Source organism: Diuraphis noxia, unplaced genomic scaffold (genome assembly GCF_037042655.1).
Source record: "Diuraphis noxia isolate RWA-SAM2 unplaced genomic scaffold, SU_Dnox_SAM2 contig0006, whole genome shotgun sequence".
NCBI classification, from domain to species: Eukaryota; Metazoa; Arthropoda; class Insecta; order Hemiptera; family Aphididae; genus Diuraphis; species Diuraphis noxia.
The window spans coordinates 428,208-445,309 of record NW_028301716.1 but is presented as its reverse complement, the minus strand read 5'-3'; the positions used below and the strand labels follow the sequence as shown (position 1 = coordinate 445,309).

Sequence of the window (17,102 nt, the reverse complement as noted above, 5' to 3'; positions counted from 1 at the left end):
TACTGGTTCTTATGATTATTTTTGTAAAATATAATTATTTATCTGCATACTGGTTCTTATGATTATTTTTGTAAAATATAATTATTAATTTGACCCTTTGCTAAATAAAAATATTATAACGCCATGTTCAGTGGCGCCAAAGCCATATTTTTCAGATGTAGCAAAACATAATTTTACTGACTCACCACCTACGCCCTCTCTAACTCAAATGTTTTTTAAAAATATTAATTGTTATTGGTAAATATTAAGCTAATAGCTAAACTCGTGCACTTCGTAGCCGGTTAAAATTCCTACCTCTTATGTGTCTCAAACTGTGTGTTAAATTCCTTACTTATGATTAGGGAACGGATTTTAATGCAAATTGCATTTTTTTCTGAATGTTCGAAAATATTGCTTTCCAAGCAAATATTTCGCTCACACAACAATTGCCAATCATAATTGTTTCATTAATGTCAAATGTTGGCTGAAAATTAAATGTTTACAATTAAACACTTACACAACCATTATATAACATTTTATTTTTTAAAACCATAATTAAAATATATATTACTATTTATAATATATTAAAATATAAGTTATTAAAATTTAATTAATTTTATAATTAAATGTTTAGAAAAATGTCAAAATACAACACTGAAAATTCAATGAAAATTAAACCTTATGAAAAATAGTAAATATATGAATCGATCTTTAGAAACTAATAATATTATTAAACCTATTATAGGTACCTAATATATATTATATACAACAATATATACTTAATTATTGTGTATAAAAATAAATTTTTTAAATACATATTGATTTATTTTTATATAATATATGTGTACAATAGTAATACTATATATATATATAAAATATGGAGACAAAAATGTATAACAATTCATCAATTGAGAACGGCAGGCCCGATTTGGCAAACTCTTTTTTTTGTTTGGGTCGTCATTGCCAGGAGAAGGTTCTGAGTCTGAAATCAGCGTTAAATTATCAATCAGAGATTGATTATTTAAAATTTACAGCGCTTCAAATAGGACCAATGACTATATTATGTCCTAAGTGCCATGCAAAAAAATGGAAAGATGAAACTCATGGACTTAGCTGCTCTGACAGTAGAGTTGTTTTACACTAATTTGAGGATCTTCCAGGCCTAATTAAAAGTTTAATTGATAATTCTCACCCTTTATCAAAACATTTCTTTGATAACTCTAGACGGTATAATACACTGTTTCAAATGACATCGTTTAGAGCAAACGAAATAGCTGAAGGGAACTTCATGCCCACTTTTAAAATTCATGGTCATGTGTATCATTTAATAGGAAGTTTATTACCCGAAATTGGAAATAATGCTAAATTTTTACAAATATATTTTATGTCAGAGTCGGATCAAATATCTACTCGAACAAATATGATTCAAAATTTAAAAAGAGGTTTCATTGAATCATTGCAAACAGTTTTTCGTGAATATAATCATCTCACACAGAGACAGAGCTTCAGATCTAATCTAGATGAGTCGAGGTTCTTTGATGAGTTGCAAAACTTTAAGTTGGTTATTCATGCTGATTGTTATGAACGCATTAGCTATTAGTATATAGTATTAGCCTTTTGTATTAGAATATAATAGTATATTATTGTAGTCTAGGGGCAACGCCTAATGTGTAGGTGACTCCCGGAATATTGTAATTACACGGCACTCGCTTGGGAACCGTAAGCCGGTATTACACTGGATCGACACCAGTCGATCGACACGTTGATTCGACATCTGCTACCGAATTACCTTCGACTTTCATGCCGATTTGACTTGTCGATCGACAAAAAGTCGGTAAACATCAAAGGAAACTGAATCGACAACCGCACGGTAGCGAATTGCGTAGGTGGCAAAATTATTATTTAGGTATTATAACTGTTATTTATTATTGGTAAATAAAAAATTTCCGTGGCTAGAATTTCTAACAGGGGGCATCCAAGTGTGTTTTTGAATTTTTGACCCAATTTTAAATTTGGTTTGTCCTACCCCCACTTTGGATACGCCGTTAGTAAATAATAAATTGTGTCCAGCTACAATGTGATCGGGCTTTATAAAAAGCTGTTGATGGTTTATTGATTTTTTGGAAAATAGTGCCTTTTGAAATGTATCATTTAATTTTAGATTCTGACTCTAGAGCATACCTACCTACTTTATATTCTAATATTAATAGTTGTCGCTTATGACTTATAATACTTATAAATAACTATGCAAATAGAATAACTACTAATAAATTGTATATACTTACTATGTATGACTGAATGTGTCAGGTATATAATGAATCTGATTTTATTAATTTGGAATTTATTTTTTATCCTCCACTGATAAATCGTCTCCACTCAGAATTTTTTTTCGTATACTCGTACAATATTAAATCATTGAATTCAAACTTAATACCATCCATTACAGCAACTGTTAATATTAACCACTTGTAAAGTATACTGTACAGAGTGACATCCACTTGCCCACTTTTTTAATTATAATTTTCTGAACACTATTCAATTTGGTTTTAAAAATTTAAACATAGATACTTAAAATTATTTTACATTCAAATCAAAATCGAGCCGCTTTAATAGTTTAATGCCATTTCTATTATTACGTCGACTAATACTTACTATGTAGTCACAATATTTATTAATACCTACATTATATTTACATTTGATAATAACGTAATCCTAAATTTAAATCCTTACCATTATGAACTAGGTAGGTAGTTCTTCCACTTTGCCTTTCACTGTTAATGCTAACTATATTTACAATTATAAACTATATTAGTGTGTAATTTACTCTGCTATTTTGGTTTATCGTAAAAATAAATAGACAAATATCCAAACGGAAATAATATTTTATAAGAATTGTCTGAAGCCAGTTGGTATTGCGCAACAATACAGTCCGTACGTATTGTAGGTACTAGTTTTTGTTTTGACAATTTTACGTATTGTTAAGTTTTTAAATTTTTTTAAATTGAAAATGGCAACATCTGAGTGCAGTGAGAAGTGGAACAATAATGTAAATACATGTCTTTTTATTGACTTGTACAAAGAAAGGGAGTACCTCTGGAATCCAAAACATTCGGATTATAAAAATAAATTGGTCAGATTTGACGGATTAACCGAAATTGGAAATATAATGAAGATATCAGTCGAAGAATGTGAAAAGAAAATTAAAAATCTTCTGAGTCAATATGCCAGAGAGAAAAAAAAAGATCAAAATAACAAAAAATCTGGCGCTGGTGCTAGTACTGTCAAAAACATTTGGTTTGCTTATGAACAAATGCATCAGTTTCTGCAAGATAGGAATAAACCAATGCACACAAGGGATACAGCAGAAGAAGAAACTACTAGTGCAGTATTAGTAAGTATATTTTAATATTTATACTATATATAAATTTATATTTATGAAAATATTTGTATTATAATTAATACAAATAAAACAATTAATATTTTATATTATTCAAATATAATTTTACTTACGATACAAATTATAAATTCAATTAGGTATATACTAAAAATATAAATAAAAATTAGTTGCATAAATCTTGCCAATCAACTCGTCCTATGTCTGATACATAATACATTTTAAATTCATCGCGGATTTCTTGTACTTCTAAAGCAGATTTTCGTGGGATTTGGGGCAAACTTTGGAATGATGACATTTCTACTAGCTGTTTTCTCCAAGATCCTGGATTTAAAATTCCTGTGTCCATATCCTCGACATCAAAACTACCACTTGGACAATATACATGTTTTGAGTTCTTGCTACTTCTTAAATAATTATGTAGGTAAATGCATGCCATTGTAGCAGCCTCGGCTTTTTTTGGTTCCAACAACATAGGTTTTCTAAAAATTCTAAACACAGAAGATAGAATACCAAATGCATTTTCAACAACTCGGCGCCCTCTACTTAGTCTGTAATTGTGTATCCTTTCAGGTGATCCTTTCTGGTTAAGCCCAGGATAAGGCTTCATCATATTTTTCCAAGTGGAAATGCATTATCTGCCAGAAATACAAATGGAATAGGTTTTACTCTTCCGGGTAATGGACGCCCAGAAGGAAGATTTAATAAATTATTAGACATCATGTTATTGAATTTGGTGTCCCCGAAAACACCTCCATCCGAAATTCTTCCCTGAGCCCCAACACTAGCCCAAATAAATTTGTAATTTGCATCTACACATGCCATTAAAAGTTAAAACGATACTATGGAATGACTTATAGTTAAAATATTCTGTGCCGGAATTTATAGGTGCTTGGAGAGAAATATGTTTACCGTCCCACGCTCCAATACAATTAGGAACATTCCATTTCAAAAAAAATTGTTGAGCTATATTCAACCATTCATCTGTAGTATTAGGCGTCTAAAAACCAGAGATAAAAAATACATTTGTTATTATTTAAATTGTTTCAATGCACTAAATGATTTACAATATAAATATTCAATATTATAGTTAACATACCTACAGTACATTTTATAAGTTTAATAATAATAATAATAAAAACCCATATACTGACATTTAATTTTATCATTTTACTATCAGACATTAGATAACACAGTAGGATAAAAAACATATTATAAATTTTTAACTATAAACTAATTAAAAAAATTTTGAAAGTTTTAGAAATATTGTCAAAATTTTAATTTTAAATGCTTATAGTTTTTATAAGAATTTTTATTGTACAAAAATAAGATTACTGATGACAGACACACAAAAAAAAAATTAATAATTAAAAAAAAAAAAAATTATTTTAAATAAATACATATTTACTTATAATATATACTAATACATATTGCTCCGCTCCGAATCTAAAATTATTACTTATTTATTAATGTAAATTATTATATGTATATGTCTTAATAATATTACAATTTTATAGATTAAATTATCAACATAGTTTTTCACATTTGTACAATTATAATTTTAAAGTACCTACCTAGTTTAAAATGATTTAACGTAGTTGTTAATGTTTTATTTGTTTGATTTAAGGGCATATTTTTATATTTTTGTTGGAATATTTGCATAAGTTTTTCGAAAAACTTATTGTACCTACAGCACCTATCCACTTTCCCAAATTGTTTATTCTTTTTTTTATTATTGTATGTTATTTTTACACTTTTTTAAGGAAATATCTCAATCTACTATTAACTCTATAGAGCTTAATTCAACAATATCTACAGAACATGTAGTAAGCAGTGCAATCTCATCTCCGATAGAAACGCCTAGAAATTCTGGGAAAAAAAAATAGTTCCGAAAATGAAGTAATGAGGAAAAGAGCTTTTGATATTCTGGAAGATGTATATAAAAATCGTGGAACAAGAGATGAATTTACTCTTCTCGGTGATGAAGTTGCAATGTAGGTCAGAACTCTTACATCATCCTATGCTCGCTCTACTGTTAAGTTCAAAATACAATCACTTTTGTATGAAGCAAGATTGGGGTATTATGATGAACCGCAAGTTAATTATCAAGGTAATCAGTGTTTAATATAAATAAATTTGAATTTTATGAATTACGTAATTATATTTTTTAGGTTTTGAAAATTCAACAACACAACAATTGACACAACACGGTACTCAGGCAGCAACTCAATCATCTCAACCGTACAACCAAAGCTGGGAACAGGTTTTAGAAGATGGTACTCAAAATGAAGATGCAAGTACAAGCCAAATTACATATCTTTAATCTAAGTTTTCATTTTATTTTCAATTATTATATGATTAATTTTTATAATTTCCTACACATACTACTTTAAATTTCTAAAAATAAAAATGTTCAAATTTTGTTTGTAAATTGTTCAAATTTTTAATAATCTATTAAAAATGTAATAATTAATTATGCACAGCTAAAATTAATAATACTAATAAATAATAATACATTTTGTTTACTTTTAGTATTATTCTATTCAGAATGTAAATAATTTATGATTTACCTTAACGTAATGTTTCAATGATGAAATTAATGCTTCACACACTTCAGGTACTATGAATGAGATGGATGGTTGTGATATTTTAAATAAATAAGATAGGTCCATGAACGAATCGCCCGATGCCAAGAAACGAAGAGTAACTGCCAATCTCTCATTTATGGATATAGGTACTCGAAAATTTGTGTTCTGGCGTTTTATTTTAGGACCGATTATTTTTAAAATATCTTCAAAATCAGTACATGTCATCCGTAGAAAATTTTGAAACGTGCTACGAATACCTTCTCCTGGACTAAAACCTATTATGTCATCCTGGATGTAGTCTGCAAGCATACGATTTCCATTATATTTGCTTCTATCTAAACTTGCTCTTGTCCAAACTCGGCGTTTTTTTTTTTGGTTCGTCTTCACTAACTAAAATAAAAGCAGCCAACTGTGGGTCCGGAAAATAAATAAATTAGTTTTTATAAATGTCGAACGTATTTAATAATAAATCTACAAATCGACATCATGTTCGACACGACGTAGTATATTGTCGATCGACTGGTGTCGATCCAGTGTAATACCGGCTGTAGAGTCAGTCGTTCTAGTTCTTTTAAACCTGTACGTCGTTCCGACGAATAATAATAAATTAAACAGTGAATTAAATATTTCGACTCACAATAAAATTATATTAGTATATACACCTTTAAAACGGTTTTGTTGTTCTCTCACCTAAAATTGAACCCTCACACTACCGAAAAAACAACGTTCTGCAAACGGAACACCCGTACGAGCACAACAACTGGTGGCAGCCGTGTCGCGGTCATAATTTTTGGAAAAGAAACAACTTTCTATTCGAGGTAATTTTATATTTTTTTTTTCAAATATTAAAACTACTTCGTAGGTGGCATTTTAGTTACTCTCGTCAAAAATTTTTCACGGGCGTTCCAGTAGTCAACAACAAGCGCACCGTTTATAGTGCACACGCATTATATTCAACGTCGTGTTCTACTCTTCCCAACACCATCATAGCCACGGTACCGCCGCCGCCGTCGTCGTCGTCGTCGTCGTCGTCGTCGTCGTCGTCGCCTTACAGCACCACCGCCGTTGTGTTACCACAGCCGCCTTTGTCACGTAAGCTGTTACGCCAACGCGTCGTGGGACTCACTATCACTTGAGCACAATACAACTGAATGCGATGCATTCATGGGTAATATTGTAAGCTAATTATTGAAATATTATTATATATATATATATATATTTTTCTTTTTTTTTACATAGTATTATCAACCGGTACGACAATAAGTCGTTGTCATTATTACTATTAGTATTTGTATAATTATTAGTATTTGTATAATTATTATTATTTTGATATCAGTAGTGGTATTAACTATAGGGAGTGGTGATACTATGAATTATAATAATCTTGTCTTATTAATTTAATTAATCATTATTTTCATTAATTGTTTTTTTTTCTTGTATTTTTTATTTTAATATTTTAACGTATAAAATTGAATGCATGTCAGATAGGTCTAGTAATAGTAATAGTAGTTCTGAGAGTTCTGATTTAGACGAAAACTACGTACCTTCGCGACCGATTGACATAAGTCTGTTAGGATCGTCTAGACCTCTTACTAGATTACTCAATAAGGTTCAAAAAGAAAAATGTATACAAGATTTTAAGAAATTGAAAATAACAAATAAAAATTTTAATTATAAATTATTGGTAGGTACAACAAATAATAATCAAACTATAGAATCTAATAACACAATGACACTACCTACTTCAACTACATTGTCCTTAGAGACGGCAATTAGATTAATTCCACATTTCCATGGAGAAAATGTACAGGAGGTTTACCCATTCATAAATGCATGCAATTTTGTCATGCGAAATGTGGATGAAACCGTACAACTGGTACTCTACAGGTTATAATTACTAAATTGACAGGCAAGGCTTTCGTGATAACCCAACATAAAGAAATTTCCACGTGGGAGATACTTAGGGATAATTTAGAAGGCACTTTCTGTGCTACACGCACACCCGGATATCTTCAGTTAGAGCTCACTACTACTAAATTCCAACAAGGTGAAACCATAAGAGATTACACAACGAGAGTAGAAAAACTATTACATGAACTTTGTAACGTAAGCACAAAGGATTAACCAGCTGTCGATGCTAAAGCTATACATAGCTACATAAAAGAAGTAACTTTAACTTCATATGTTGAAGGTTTATCATCTACTATTCGAGGTGTAGTAAAACCCAAGAATCACCCAACGTTAGAAGAAGCCATAAGGGATAGTTTAGAAGAAGAGAAGATTTATCAATCAAATAAAGGGACACAACGTTTGTTGAATAACAAACCAAATAATATGAATATTAGTAAATATTGCAAATATTGTCGAAAAACAAACCATAATACATATGAGTGTAGATTTGGAAACCACAATTTAGATACTGGACAGCAGAGTAAACAATCCAGAGGATTCAATAATCAATGAAATCAGAAGGCTAAACAAGTATCGTGTATGTATTGCAAAAAAATTGGTCATACTATAGATGTATGTTATAAAAAGAAAAATGCAGATACAAGAAAATCAAATAATGACCAATCAAATTCGGGAAACGACAAGGAACCGGCCAGAAAGGGCATTTGTCCGGTTCGCGAGTTGAAAATAATAGTTCAAAATTAGTCCAAATCAATGACCAATTAATACCTCGAGAAGTACGACCCTAAATGTATCAATAAACAATAAAATTTGCAAAACTGAATTCCAAGTAGTTGATTCAACCTTTCCAATAAGCGGAGATGGAATATTAGGAAACCCTTTCTTAAAAGATAACCAAATCATAATTGATGGTCTAACATTAAATACCTATAACTGTTTAGGTACGCTCTGTAAATAACATTAACAATTATTGTTTTATTTATTGACGTTAATAATTTTGGTTTATTAATATATATAGAACTACATGAAACAAATTTAAGCAAATAGATAATGTAATAATAAAAAAATGTATAAATAAATAATAATCTAAGAAATTATAATAAATAAATAAACAAAATAATGAACAAAAAAGACATCTTATTTATAATTTAATAATGAGCTTGCATCCATGTGATGCCCATCTAAACTCAAAAATATATTTAGAGCAACAATTCTCGATGTTGATACAAAAATATCAGCATGTTTACATTTTTAGTCAGTAAACATGTCCTTTTCGAAGTAACTATGTTTCCAGCAGTAGAAAAACATCTCTTGGAGCTGACCGACGTGGCGGCTGCATACTACTTGCGTCCCCGAAAAAGGTAAATTTTACAGGTAGTAAATTCAACAGGTAACTTGCGTCCCATTTTGTGCACGCAACTCAACCATATTATTCTTCTTACCTGCCATTAAAGTCATTACTTAGTTGCGTCCATAAATATTATGCGATAACGCCGATTAAGCGTTACAATAATATGTGTAAATAATATGTGTAAATTGTCCATGAAATGTCTACGACGAACAGTAAAATATTATCAGCATTTTCCCACTAATACAAATGTTAATATCATTACAGCGGGTTAGTGTAATAAAATTGATTACTAGGAGATGTCTGATTGTCACCATTTGATAGGTATATCTTATATCATTATGATTGATCAAAATAACATAAAGTATTTTGCACGGTGCTGTACATTTCTCAGTACAAGTTCACTCGTCCAGTCGTCCCGTTATACAGTGCTTGTGGTTAAAATGGAAAAAATGTTTAGTTCCAAATTGTGCGCGAAAAAAGAACTGTTCATAATTAATGGCTATAAGTTCAGTTACCATAAAATGCTTGAAAATGAAGTACAACGGTGGAAGTGCACAAATAAAAATTGCAAAAGTTTTTATAAGATCGATGCTCTAGAAAATATGATATGTGAACCAACGTCACATAATCACGATTCAAATGAACTTGCACACCTTAAACGACAACAATTAAGCAACGGACTTAAACGAAAAGCTATTACAGACATATCAATGAAACCATCCAAACTTATTTGTACTGAGCTGAGTGGCGGATGCATTACTTCTACTGCGTCAGATATTAACCTAGTACGTAAAAATATGTACAATGCTCGGAGAACTATTTTGCCAAAATTACCAACAAATTCTGAAGAGGTACACAACATGTTACAACAAAACCAAATATTTACAGCTGAAAATGAAACTTTTGTTATGGTAAACGATAAGCAAACAAATATTATATTATTTTCATGTGAAAAAAATTTAAGATTTCTAAGTAACCTTAAAACAATATATATCGACGGGACTTTTCAATATTGCCCAAAATATTTTCTACAAATGTTCACAATACATGGTCTGATGAATGATTATTATATTCCACTGGCATTTTTTTTACTACCTAACAAAGAAAATAAAACATACGAAAGAGCTTTTACGTATTTGAATGAATCGTGTTCAAAGTATAATGTTACCTTTGCTCCTGATACCGTGTTTGTTGATTTTGAAATTGCAATTCATAAAGCTGTGTGTACAGTTTGGACAGAAGCGGAAATAAAAGGTTGTCGTTTCCACTTGGGACAATCGTGGTATGTATTAATTAACATTCATAAAAATATAATAAATATTTATATGATTAACGGTTCACAAATGAATTTTGTAGGTGGCGAAAAATACAAAATCTTGGATTGGCAAATGAATATAAAAATAAAACAGAAATAGGTTTATTTCTTAGACTTTGTTTTGGACTGCCATTTTTACCTCCAGAAATGTTAAGTGACGTATTTGCCTATGAAATCATTCCAATCATTCCGGTAGAATGTTTAGATTTTACTGATTACATATTAGAAAATTATATATCTGAAAATGCTCAATTTCATCCAAGTATATGGGCACAATGTTCATCTAGTGTAGGGGAAGACGGGGTATTACCGTATGCGGGGCAAAATCGTATAATCGGAATGTTATCAATAATTGTTATCATGGAGGTAAAATGAATACACTGATTTGAAACGTTTTGTTTGTTTATTTATTGAATATGATAGTGCACGTGTTTTGATATCACGTTTTCGAAATAAATACGTTTTATGTTATTACATTCAATTATTAATATATTATCAACATTTCAAATAGTGAATTTTTATATGTGAAAAAACTGTACAGGTACGTCTTATATATCATTCAATAGCTAATTAAGTGTAATATAAATTTGTAGTTTGAATACATTCATTAATTAATTTAATGTTTAATATGAAGCTCAATAACTTGTAATAGTCTTATGGGGCAAAATCGTATGGGGCAAAATCGTACGGTTATACACTGTACGGTTTTACTACATTGATAATTTGATAATTGCTATGGTTGAATTTAAACAATTTAATAGTATTGAAATGTTTTATTTTTATTAGAATGGTTCGTAATTACACAAGAAAAACAAACCGACAGTCTTGGTCTGAAGATAATATGAAACTCGCTATATTGGCTGTGTTAGAAGGTACAACCTATGATGCAGCGTCTGTTCGTCATGAAGTTCCTCGTTCAACACTACAGGACCGAGTAAATAAAGTAAAAGAAGGAAAATTAAATGTTCAACAGTGTGGATTAAAAGGTAAATTTCATAATTACACAATATTATGGTAATTAGATTGATAGTTTGATTATAAGAGATAAATTCTTATTAAGAAAACCATTTTTTTTTTTTCTAATATCAGATTATATTTGGTTATAATAGGGCGATTATTGAAAAATTGTCAATCATGTGTTGAAATAATTGTTTCTAATTAAAAATGCGATTTGTTATAGGTTTGGGACATTATCAAAAAGTATTTTCAATCGAACAAGAAAATGTTCTTGTACAATATTTAAAAGACATGGAAAGTCGTTTGTTCGGTTTAACACAAAATCATTTTAGAAAACTGGCCTTTGAACTTGCCGAAAGAAACAATATTGCTCATAATTTTAATAAAACAAATGGTTTAGCAGGTAAATTTAGCAATGATTATTTTAAAGTTTATTGTTATTTTATCTTTTAATTTTTTTATGCAGGTCAAGATTGGTTAAAAGGCTTTTTATTAAGACACCCAGAGTTGTCAGTACGAATCCCAGAACCAACTTCGGCTGTGAGAGCTATGGGGTTCAATCGACCAGTGGTGAATAGCTTTTATGATTTGTTAAAAAAAAGTTATGAGTTATTTTTTTGTATTAAGTTTTTTTGTTATTTTTATTAAAAAGTAATTTTTTTTGGCCATTTTTATTTCTTTTATTAAAAGAAGATTTTGTTTTATTTCAATAAATGTATAGGTACTTGGGTAAGTTGTATTTGTTGTACTACTGCCAACAGGAGTAGGTTTTATCATATATTATATTGTGTTGTTATTGTTTTTAATTTGTTAACACTTTGAAGAATTAAAAACAATGTTTAGGTACATTTTTGACTAATAAAGATGAAAATATACATGATTTACTACCTACTGCTTAATATTAGTTAAACTTTACAAGTTAATCAAATAAAAGTTCAATACCAATTAATAATTTAGGTACCTACCAATGAATATACCTAATGTACTAAGTTTTTGTATATTAATTATCTTCATACGATTTTGCCCCACAGTACATACGGTTTTACCCCGCACCTGGGGTAAATCCGTATTTTTCCAAAAAAAAGTAAAAGACAAATTAAGCACATTTTTTTTAAAAAAATTTAAAAAAGTTTCAAATAAAAATTATAGGCCATAAGTTTATCTATATTAACCAATTTAAAAAATTTAATTTCGTTAACAATTGCATGATTTACAAGCCATGAAAGCTTAACCGTACGGTACTGCCCCGCCTTCCCTACAACGAACAACGAACGCATGTGAGGCATTTCATTCCAAATTTAATTCATCCTTTTACTCAAGCCATCCAAATATTTATCAATTTATCGATGTTTTAAAATCATTTCAAATTAATACTTATGTGTTAATGAATAGCATAAATACACCTAAAAAAGAATATAGAAAAAAAAAAAACCAAAAAATTGACTACTTAAACAAAGAAATAAAAAAATTCAGAGAAAAAACCAATTCTGCTTTTATATATTTAAAAAACGTTTCACTCAAATTTCAACCAACCTTGTTTTAATTCAGTAATTAATAATTTATGTCTTTTTATGTTGTAGTTAAAAATGCATATATTTAATTTGATTATAGCTTTAATAAATTGACAATTGACGATTTTATAATAAAATATTTTTTTAAATAGGTATGCATAATTCTTTTAACTTGTATTTTCATAATCTATTAATAGTTTGTATAATTTTATTTTTTTAAATATGATGTGATAATGTAATGAATATAATCAAATGCATATAATTAATAAACATTTTTTTAACCATGCATAATGACCTATTACTCATAAGCAATTAATCTACTCATTAGTTTGTAATAGGCTATGGACGCATCTAGGCTGTCTAAAAAGGTATACCGGGACGCAAATAGGCTATGACCCTTTTTGAACCTTTTTTTGGGGGACGCAACTTACCTAGTGTTAATTATTTCGGACGCAAGTAGTATGCACCGGACGTGGCAGGAATAGTCAAATATATTCTGCAAGAGCTGGATATTTATTCTCTCTACATTTCCACCATTCAAATAAATTTAGATCGAATCGTAATTGAGGTTCAGCTATATAATTTTGAAATTGAATGATTATGTCATTATTGTCTGTTATTTTACTTCCATACAAAAATTCAAGATCGCTCCTTTGAACTGGTTGTTCTTGTTCCAAATTAATGCTTTGGGTTCTAAATCTTTCAACTAAATCCTTTACAAACTTTCGAATTTTTTCTCTTGCACCAATCGGTTCAAACTCTAAATCTTTATATCGAGGATCTAGAAAAGACGCGATTTGTTTGACAGAGACAGAACTTGTTTCATTCCAGTCAAATTTAAATCGTTCTTTAATTTCGTGTATTATTGTATGTTTAAAATACGTGACATATTGATCATCATTTTCCTTTTGTTTTAAATGATTTTCTATTAATTGTGCGAGTAATGGTCTAACCATTGATGCTGGTGAATGGTGCTCTGAACAAAATATATTAGTCACAATATAAAGTGGTTTAATAATACTTACGAGATTTTCTATTTTTAACCATTGTGATTCGGTAATTTCTAATTTTTGAGCAATATTTAAAGACGTAACTGTTCTGTCTGTTAATACATTTAAAATTGGGGTGCTATTTTGTAAAAGATGGTCTATCATTAAGTATATTGAGTTCCATCGTGTCTTACAATATTGAACAAGTGACTACTGATGCGGAATTCCTAACTGTTCTTGTTTTTTAAATAATGACTGTTTAGCTACATTTGAGTGTTTGGAATGCCCAACTAAAGCACTGCATTGTCTTATTAATTCTGAAAATGTTTCATCTTTTAGTGCAGTACTAATGTCTAATTGTAGATTGTGAGCAGCACATGTCACATCCATATTTTTATTGTCTATAGTAAGAGCTTGACTGCATTTACCACATTTCTTGCGTTATCTGTGATAACAGTTGAAACTTTACCATTAATTTCCCAGTCATCTAATATACATGTTAATTTGTCTGATAGATTTACTGCTGTATGTCGTTCTTCTATCTCTTGTGTGGCCAAAGTAAATGACTTTGATACCCATTGGTTATTTATTATATGAGCAGTTAATGATATATATGAGTTTTGTGCCATTGAAGACCAACCATCAGTTGTACAAACTACACTTTTCACATTTCATAATTCATTTTTTATTTTATCCTCAACTTTTGATTTCAATGAATGTAGCCTTTTTTTCATTGCTTCATCTCTGCATATTTTGTAATTAGGCTCTACAACAGCCATGAATTGACAAAACCCAGGACTCGAGCAAAAAGATATAGGTAACTGATTCATTGCAATCAATGAAGCCACGAGGACTCCCGGGTTTGGTGCCTTGCGGCTACAACCGCGGACCTCACATTAGCGCTGTGCGCTAGTCGAGAGCCGCGGAGGTTCACGGTCGACGTGCGGCGGAGCTACCCGCCGACCGCCGGCCGCGCGTCGTCAATGGACCACGAGCACCGGGCGTACTCCCGTTCCCACCGAAGTCGGGAGAGAGCACGCCCGTACCGTTCGGCTAAGGTGTGCACGTGCCCTTCGCCACCCCGGTCGGGTCGCGAGCTATCCTCATCGCTTCCCGTATTTGGTCACGGGCAACCTTCGGTGCATATAGCCCCGCCGATAGGCTGGGTGAGCGCTAAGGAGTAATCTCACTCGGCAACCTTCCCCTAGACCGAGCTTGGTCTGTTAACCACACAGTCGCTCCTGCGACAGCCACATCGAAACCAATCCGCCACCGACCGCGCCACGGCCGAGACCGGTGCGCGACCGACGTGTGAGGGCACGGCGCCAATTACCTCAACGCCGCGGGGCTCCCCCACATCCCGATGTACCATTCTCGCCTCCCGTCAGGTAAAGCACATCAATGGTGGGATGCTCGGACGAAGCTTCGTCGGCGTCTTGCCTCAGCTTATAGTCCTCCCGAGATTTGGGCCGAGTATCGCGGGCTCACGGTGGGCCCGGTCTGCGCCTCCCAGAGGCATCACCGAGTTTGCCAAGCTCGGTGATCGACCCGCTCTTCACGAGGTCGCGGTCAGAACCTCCGACACCCTAGTCCCCGAAGGTTTCGGTGTGTCCGCCTCCCTGAGGCCTCTCCGGAGAGAGCGACCCGTTCTTCTCGAGGTCATGGTCAGAACCTCTGCAACGCCCTAATCCCCGGAGGTTTCGGTGCGTCCACGCCCCAGGCGTTAGCCCCAACTGGCTCGACACGCTCGAGCGTGGCCCGCCGCTTGTGCCACTTACGCCATGCGTGCTCACCCGGGCCACCCCGAGTCTATGCCATTCACCTCCTGGTGAGGCGGTGTCCTGACCTATAGATTGCTCCTATCTATCGCTTCTGTTAATTAGGCTGTTTTTGCTGAATTTTCTCAGTGCCTCGTACGTCTTGCATGTTGTCAAAAATGCGCCTCTTTCTGACCATGGGACGCCCTCTTCCCGCATAACTCTGAGTAGGTCCTCCCTGTGGGATCTAACTCGTGGACATGCTAGCAGGACGTGTCTTGCTGTCTCCGCTCCGTTCCCGCATGCACAGTTCGGGCTTCGCACCAGCTTGAAGCTGTGCAGCTTGTTATTAAAATCACCATGTCCCGTCAAGAATTGGGTGACGTAGTGGTCCAATTCAAGAGGGACCTGACATATTCGGGCCAAGCTAGGTACCATGTACTTTGTCCATTCACCCTTGTCGGTGGCATCGTATCGGGCTTGCCATTGGTCTATGAGTTCACTGACTCCATCATCGTACTCCTGTGACTGTATTTCGTTTTCCTTTAGCTTTCGCGCCATAGCCGCTCTTCTGACCTCGAGGTCCAGCGGTAGAACACCCGCCACGGCCGACAAGCAGTTTGTCGATGCTGTTCTATAGGCACTTGTTATAGCTAGTAGCGGGTCTCGTTGCATACTTCCCAGCGTTTGTATTGCCTTTTTCATTAGGCATGCCTTCCCCCAGATCTCTGCCGCGTATGTTACACGGGAGAGGAAGACTGCCTGATAGATCGTCTTGGCCGCATTCCGGCTCATGCCCCAGTTCGCAGACGTCATCTGCCTTAAGCGCCTGTACACGTCTTTGCTTTTATCTTTGAGGGACTCAACGTGGTCCCAGTAGCTCTGGCGTGGGTCCAGGATAACTCCTAGGTATTTAACCGTTTCGCTAGCTCTTATTACTGGCGCATGTGGTCCCGTACCAAAACCCACCGAGTGGTTAGGTTTCAAGCCTCCCTTAATTGACATTAACTGCGATTCGGCCCGTGAGAAACTCAACCGGAATGTTTTGGTCCATTCCATCAGTCCATAAAGATACACCTCTAATCTTCTATGAGCCGTGGGTGGTCTGGCCGCCCCTACCAGGACTGCAATATCATCGGCGTATAATATGATTTTCGCGGTATCCTCTAGTGGTATATCGCCCACCGCCGTCATCGCGACCTTCCATAAGGTAGGCCCGAGCCGTGGCCCTTGCGGGCATCCTCTTTCTAGAGTCCTCGTGTAGGCTTAACTTTCAAGATCTAGCCTGACCAGCCTGTTGTCCAGGTAACTGTGCACCAACCTGAGTGTTCTCAGCGAAGCTCCCAGCTG

General features: G+C 33.3%; 3 protein-coding genes and 1 pseudogene across 4 annotated transcripts; 3 read left to right on the top strand and 1 right to left on the bottom strand.

Moving 5' to 3' along the window:
- The first annotated feature begins 52 nt into the window (after positions 1 to 52).
- Positions 53 to 5,963, top strand: LOC149054445 (uncharacterized). Its single transcript, XM_089229963.1, has 3 exons — positions 53 to 3,370; positions 5,137 to 5,483; positions 5,545 to 5,963. Exons 1-2 carry the CDS (start codon positions 2,987 to 2,989, stop codon positions 5,257 to 5,259), a joined length of 507 nt encoding a protein of 168 aa, XP_089086089.1. The 5' UTR covers positions 53 to 2,986; the 3' UTR covers positions 5,260 to 5,483; positions 5,545 to 5,963.
- A 2,664-nt stretch (positions 5,964 to 8,627) lies between these two features.
- Positions 8,628 to 15,786, bottom strand: LOC149054442 (E3 SUMO-protein ligase ZBED1-like; annotated as a pseudogene).
- LOC149054444 (uncharacterized) lies at positions 9,461 to 10,913 on the top strand. Its single transcript, XM_089229983.1, has 2 exons — positions 9,461 to 10,505; positions 10,580 to 10,913. The coding sequence occupies exons 1-2, from the start codon at positions 9,520 to 9,522 to the stop codon at positions 10,911 to 10,913; spliced, it is 1,320 nt and encodes a 439-aa protein (XP_089086109.1). The 5' UTR covers positions 9,461 to 9,519.
- LOC149054443 (uncharacterized) lies at positions 10,855 to 12,375 on the top strand. Of its 2 annotated transcripts, XM_089229986.1 has the most exons (4): positions 10,855 to 11,079; positions 11,325 to 11,524; positions 11,719 to 11,898; positions 11,962 to 12,375. In XM_089229986.1, exons 2-4 carry the CDS (start codon positions 11,326 to 11,328, stop codon positions 12,141 to 12,143), a joined length of 561 nt encoding a protein of 186 aa, XP_089086112.1. In that variant the 5' UTR covers positions 10,855 to 11,079; position 11,325; the 3' UTR covers positions 12,144 to 12,375. The 2 variants fall into 2 exon arrangements, with proteins under 2 accessions (XP_089086112.1, XP_089086111.1); XM_089229985.1 differs by having other exon boundaries at positions 10,856 to 11,524.
- Positions 15,787 to 17,102: the final 1,316 nt, after the last annotated feature.